The 6,920-nt window shown below is 44.3% G+C and overlaps 1 protein-coding gene across 1 annotated transcript; it reads right to left on the bottom strand.

Annotated features, from left to right (window-relative positions):
* Positions 1–39: 39 nt before the first annotated feature.
* Positions 40–5,795, bottom strand: LOC109909373 (membrane frizzled-related protein-like). The gene is made up of 11 exons (XM_031795965.1): positions 5,482–5,795; positions 4,951–5,115; positions 4,578–4,797; positions 4,118–4,248; positions 3,886–4,011; positions 3,589–3,665; positions 3,299–3,447; positions 1,813–1,943; positions 1,397–1,531; positions 1,128–1,255; positions 40–711 (listed from the first exon to the last, which is right to left on the bottom strand). Exons 1-11 carry the CDS (start codon positions 5,687–5,689, stop codon positions 487–489), a joined length of 1,695 nt encoding a protein of 564 aa, XP_031651825.1. The 5' UTR covers positions 5,690–5,795; the 3' UTR covers positions 40–486.
* Between the last annotated feature and the right edge of the window lie 1,125 nt (positions 5,796–6,920).

Below are 6,920 nucleotides of genomic sequence, written 5' to 3'. Positions count from 1 at the left end.
GGACAGGATCAATCATTATTTTAAATGACATGAAAACAGAAATAAATATAGTGCAAAAAAAATTGCATTTGATGTAGAACATACAAGTATTGTCTCGGTCAAATTCATTACACTAAAAATGTATGGTTCAATCATACACATTTGCAAAACATCAAGCTACAGTATGTCAAAATCAGCATTGTATTTATTAAGATGTACAATTATTTTCTATTCCCATGTTAACTCCAACCGGTTCTGTTCCATACATCTGTATTATGCTGTACAAGGCTAGAACCATATAGAGTCTGCAGAAGTGCAACATTGTGATTCTTTTTGCATGTAAAGGTCCTTAGATGATGATGATGTTCAGTGTCCAAGCGAGACTGCAAGATTCGTTCAAAAGATTGGAGCTTTGATGGTATTCTTAAGATTTCTTATAGTCCTGTGTTGGATTAATCTCATAACTATGGTTGTACTGTAGCCAAAGAATGGGGCAGGTGCTATACTTCAAGGGCTGGAGCACTCCATAGGGTCTTGGGAGTCAGGTAGCAGGTGGCAGTTGAAGGGCCAGCTGAAGGTGAAGACATCCAGGGCCTGACTACACTGCTGCGCTGCCCAGGAGCACACTGACCGGCAGGGCTGCAGCACCCCACCCTGAGGGCTGCAGTGGGGCATGAACATCCCACACACCAGCCTGCGCAGGGGCTGGAAACACGCCAGCTCCATCAGTACCTGGTAACCACAAACCACAGGGGAGAGAGTTACAGAGCGGCTGTACAGTATCTACCTCCATCAGAATCAAACACTTAAAGGAGGTCTGCACATCCCTTTTATGGTCTTTTTCAGTGTGTAGTTGGTTTATCGTGGATGAAACAACATATTGCTATGCACCAGTGGAGGCTGCTGACGGGAGGGCGGCTCATAATAATGTCTGGAATGGCTTGAATGGAATGGTATCAAACACATGAACACCATGTGTTTGATTCCATTCTGGCCATTATTATGAGTCATCCTCCCCTCAGCAGCCTCCACTGCTATGCACCTATATTATGTTACAAATAATGTTCAAGTTAACTAAAAACACATTAAAGAAACATTTATATTGTTCTGTGTGGTTGTGTGTTGACAGGCCAGGTGTGCGTTCTCACCATGTACTGACGGAGCAGCGTGGCTGCCTCTCTCTGGTCAGCGATGGACAGCCAAATGTTGGGGAAGGAGGTGTGGTTGTAGCTCAGGCCCTGACACATCTCCACCTCGATGGGTTCACAGGACAAGCCTGGGGGAGAGGTATGATACAAATACAGAAAAGGTTACTAATCTGTCATAATGGAGTAATTCTACTTGAAAGCGTAGCAGTTGTGTTATTGCTGTAGGAATCAAACCAATATGATGGGTGTCTTGTGTATTGTTGGCTCACTGAAAGTGGGATAGGTCGAGTTGTCACAGTTGTGCTCATCTGTCCCGTCTGCACAGTCAGTCCAGCCATCACACAGCCACTCCTGGTGCAGGCACTCTCCACTGCTGCAGGCAAACTGAGTAGGACTGCATGTTCCTGTCCCAAACAAGTAAACAGGTGATACACTTCTCGTATTTCCAGTGTAATTCCTTTAACTAAACCACTTTTAGATGTTTTAATAAATTGGCTTATTTTCTACGTTTACAAGAGCATAACAGACTAGATACAGGGAGACCGATCTCGGTTATCTTCATTAAGGAGGAAACGTTTTGAAACAAGGATGGTCCTGTTGCTAAACGTTTTGCTACGGTCTGTCCTACTGAACACCACCTGTGTGTGTGTGTGTGTGGGGGTGGGGGGGGTGGGGGGGGTCTCACTCTCAGAGAGGGAGATGGCCTGGTAGGACGCGTTGAAGCCACTGTCTGCCACACCCTCGTCAGCTACAAATACCACGGTTATCTGAGGCCCAGAGGAGGTCAGCTCAGGAGGCAGGCTGGTTCCACAGTACCTGGGACAGGATAGAGAAGGAACACTAGAGCTGGCTGTGGTACATTAACAGTAGTACTGTGTTTCAGGCTGTTGTACAGTAGGGTACAATTGGCCTGGTCCCAGATCTGTTTGTGACCATGTTCTGTTTCGCAAGCGTAGGAGCCCCCACCACAGGCTTGCCTACTACAGGCTACACTGTCTTATCAAGGAAGAGTGCTGTTACTGTTGTGAATGTTTTATGGTACACATACAGTACCAGTCAAAAGATAGCCACACCTACACATTCAAGGGTTTTCTTTATTTGGACTATTTTCTGCATTATAGAATAATAATCAAAAAGACATCAAAACTATGAAATAACACATATGTCATGTAGTAGCCAACAAAGTGTTAAACAAATCAAAATATATTGTCCTGTTGAAAAACAAATGATAGTCCTTATAAGCGCAAACCAGATGGGATTGCGTATCACTGCAGAATGCTGTGGTAGCCATGCTGGTTAAGCGTGCCTTGAATTCTAAATAAATCACTGACAGTGTCACCAGAAAAGCCCCCCCACTCCATCACACCTCCTCCTCCATGCTTCATGGTGGGAACCACACATGCAGAGATCATCCGTTCACCTACTCTGCATCTCACAAATACACGGTTGTTAGAACCATAAATCTCAAATTTGGACTCATGAGAGCAAGTTTCATCATAAGGCTTGATGGTTTTTGCGACTTCACTTGAAGACACTTTCAAAGTTCTTGAAATGTTCCATATTGACTGACCTTCATCTCTTAAAGTAATGATGGACTGTCATTTCTCTTTGCTTATTTGAGCTGTTCTTACCATAATATGGACTTGGTCTTTTACCAAGTCCATATACCACCTCTACCTTGTCACAACACAACTGATTGGCTCAAACAAAATTCCACAAATGAACTGTTAACAAGGCACACATGTTAGTTGAAATCCATTCCAGGTGACTACCTCATGAAGCTGGTTGAGAGAATGCCAAGAGCGTGCAAAGCTGTCATCAAGGCAAAGAGTGGCTACTTTGAAGAATCTCAAATATAAAGTATATTTTGATTGGTTTAATACTTTTTTGGTTAATACATGATTCTGCATGTTATTTCATAGTTTTGATGACTTAGAAAACAGTACAAAAATAAATAAAGTAAAAATAAAGAAAACCCCTTGAATGACTTTTGACTGGTTCTGTATTCATGTCACATACTGTCTGTCATACAACACCTACGCTTGATTTTAGAACATTTCATTTGCCTGGATGTACTTGCTTTGAGCATTCCTTTTTTTCAACCCTTCTGAACTAATTAATTGGTAGTGTATGAAATAAAAACATTGGGAAGCTATTATAATAGGTCTTACCGTCCGAGTACTCTGCCGGCCCCGGTATCAGCACGGTCACGCACCTCTACATAGTCAAACTCACACACGTCCTGAGTCTCCAGACTGAAGTTATGGAAACTCAGCCTGATCACATGACCCTCCTCCACAGAGATCTGCCATGTGCACAACTGACAGAGAAATAAGAGTAGATTAAACATACTTCACCATGGTAGGATTTCATGAAGTGTATTCTGGGTATATGGCTGGGTATGTCAATTAGATACGATGCATGTTGGTGATGGTTTACTAGATCAGGTGTAGGTTGGTACCTGTTGTTGAGGGTAAGGCTTTGGGTGGTTTGGACTCGCCAGGTAGCCGTAGAGTCCAGTCTTTTGGCCCCCACACTCTGTTCAACAACATAGCAAAAAACGGTGATGTTTAGTTTCGCATAGATAAGCAAACGATTGCCCTTTTACTAGAATTGATTACCAGGCTTCCTCACGACTTTGTGATGAGCGAGACTTAGGAGACTACCATTTTGCATTATTTTGCTATGAGCTGCTGTATGTATGCAGATGCCTCACTATGATGCTGAGTATGTACTGTGCTGTACACCCTGTTCTTACCTTTGTGCTTGTGGCTGCAGTTGGCCTCATCAGAGAGGTCATGACAGTTGGGCTGACCGTCACACACTGACACAGGCAGGATGCAGCGCCCGTGGTCACACATAAACTCCTCCCCGGAGCAGCTCTCTGAGAACAGACACACACATTGCTGATGGTATATGTTAATGTACTGTGAAAATACATGTTTCCTGAAGCAAAGATCTGTTGATTCTACCTCTGACCCAGTACTCACTCTGTTCAGGTGTGATGGCGTGGTACTGGGCGGTGAAGCCACTGCCTCCGATGCTCCCATCAGAGCGGAAGGTCACCCACACAGTGCTGCTGTTGGTGTTCACAGTAGGGGGTGCCACGTTGCCGCAGAACCTAGAGTGGAGATAACGTTCACTTTTAAAATGTCAGCCACAAAAGGCAATCATAATTCATCTTTATTCTTCACCTAAAATCCCTCAACAGCAGAACCGCAAAATATTCAGGGCCAGAAAGTAGGCAGAGTTGCCATCTATACAGAACTTGTATGCCACCTAGTTGCCACAGTGTGTCATGAAGAGTATGATTTTTCACAAGGCTGTCATGCATTAGGTTCAGAAGTGTGTAAAACATGCCCATAGTCACTTATGTTAATCTGATCCTGGATCTGTGATTAGAGGCATCCTCCACCTTGAACAAGTTTAGATACAGTATGTTTGACCCACCTGGTGACAACAGAAGGCTTTTCCGTCTCCTCCTGAACCTCCAGCCAGTCAAAGAGGCAGGGGGATGGTCCTTCTATGGTCAGAGAGGACACATGGATCTGGACCAGGGATGGAGGGCGCGCCCGTATCACCCAGACACACAGCGAGTCCGGGGGATACGATCCAGGGTGGTTGGGGGAGCTAAAGCTGCCCTCTGAGGCTGTCAATACACCCCCACATCCTGAGACAGACAAACAGTGAGAAAAGTACAGGGTAGTGTATTACTGTATTATTATTGTATTGTATGTATCTGTAGGTAAGTACATATCTGTAAGGTCCAATCATTGGAATATATTTCTACTTATTCTATTTTTATGGATAGAAAAATACTTACTAGTTTCAGGGGTAGGGTATCTGGCTGGCTGTGGGGCCACTGTAATGTCCCTCTGACTGTGGTTGGTGGAGGTTGTGGGTAGATCACGAGGCAGTCCATCTCCAGACAACAAGTCCAGGGGATTGGTCGACACCACTTCCCCATCCAGACTCTGCCCCTTTAGCTCTGTGGGGTGAAGAACCCAGTGGGGGATAGAGTAAGAGGACAGTAGTGAATGACACAAGCTTGTGATGTGCACAAGTACTGCACTGCCATTCCATGCTCAAGGGACCATATAGTGTATGAATTGGCAATGCTAGTTTAAATAAGGACATTGTGTCCATAAATATGTAGGTATCTAAGAGATTAAGATTTTTTTCATTAGGGTCCTTTCAGCTTTTTTGAGAGATGAGTGAAATGTATGTACACCATGCTCAGTGAACACTTCCTGTTGAGGATCAGAGGTCCCACTGTTCCACCCATAGAATGACATGAATTTCTAGTATCTGTGTGGTCCCACTCCTCCCACTGCCCCCCCCCCCCCGCACTCACGTGTGAAGATGAGCACCAGTGCCAGGCCCAGGGCTGCTACCAGGAGCACAGCTGCAACAGAGACCACCACAGCCCCCCAGCTACACCACGGACCCCGCAGACGCATCACACACACACTGAACACACCACGGACTGGGAAACGTACACATGCACACACACACTCAAACCAACACACACACACACACACACACACAGGTAGGAAAGACATGGGTGTTTGAGGAAACTAAGTTGTACCGCAAAAATGGAAGGGGCAAGTGGAAGGGGGAAAAAGTAAGGAACTTGTCTGTCGGCCCTGCATTAAAGACCTAAATTGGTTAAAGAAAATTATGATAAATAAAAAAAGATACCAGTTTCATTTAAGGACCAAAAAATTGACAGCTGTGCCATATATATTGCATCCAAACTGAGCAATGGTGTGAGAAGGGCCTTGGTCAGGCAGGTGACCAATAACATGATGGTCACTCTGACAGAGCTTTAGAGTCCTCTGTGGAGATGGGAGAACATTCCAGAAGGACAACCATCTCTGCAGCACTCCACCAATCAGGCATTTATGGTAGAGTGGCCAGATGGAAGCCACTCCTCAGTAAAAGACACATGGCAGCCCACTTGGAGTTTCTCAAAAAGCACCCAAAGACTCTCAGACCATGAGAAACACAATTCTCTGGTCTGATGAAACCAAGATTGAACTCTTTGGCCTGAATGCCAAGCGGAATGTCTGGAGGAAGCCTAGCACCATCCCTACGGTGAAGCATGGTGGAAGCTCACAGATTACTGCACCTGTACATAGCCCACCTAAAATTTAGCCCAAACAACTACCTCTTTCCCAACTGTATTTAATTTTTATTTATTTATTTATTTTGCTCCTTTGCACCCCATTATTTTTTTATTTCTACTTTGCACATTCTTCCATTGCAAAACTACCATTCCAGTATTTTACTTGCTATATTGTATTTACTTTGCCATCATGGCCTTTTTTTGCCTTTACCTCCCTTCTCACCTCATTTGCTCACATTGTATATAGACTTGTTTATACTGCATTATTGACTGTATGTTTGTTTTTACTCCATGTGTAACTCTGTGTCGTTTTATCTGTCGAACTGCTTTGCTTTATCTTGGCCAGGTCGCAATTGTAAATGAGAACTTGTTCTCAACTTGCCTACCTGGTTAAATAAAGGTAAAATAAAATAAAATAAATAAATAAATGGTGGTGGCAGCATCATGCTGTGGGGATGACCCTAAGCACACAGCCAAGACAACTTAGGAGTGGCTTCGGGACAAGTCTCTGAATGAACTTGAGTGGCCCAGCCAGAGCTCGGACTTGAACACGATCGAACATCTCTGGAGAGACCTGAAAATAGCTGTGAAGCAATGCTCCCCATCCAACCTGACAGAGCTTGAGAGGATCTGCAAAGAAGAATGGGAGAAACTCCCCAAATACA

Source organism: Oncorhynchus kisutch, linkage group LG18 (genome assembly GCF_002021735.2).
Source record: "Oncorhynchus kisutch isolate 150728-3 linkage group LG18, Okis_V2, whole genome shotgun sequence".
Lineage (NCBI taxonomy): Eukaryota > Metazoa > Chordata > Actinopteri > Salmoniformes > Salmonidae > Oncorhynchus > Oncorhynchus kisutch.
Note: the sequence above shows the minus strand (reverse complement) of the source record. Positions and strands in the feature narration are given on the sequence as shown.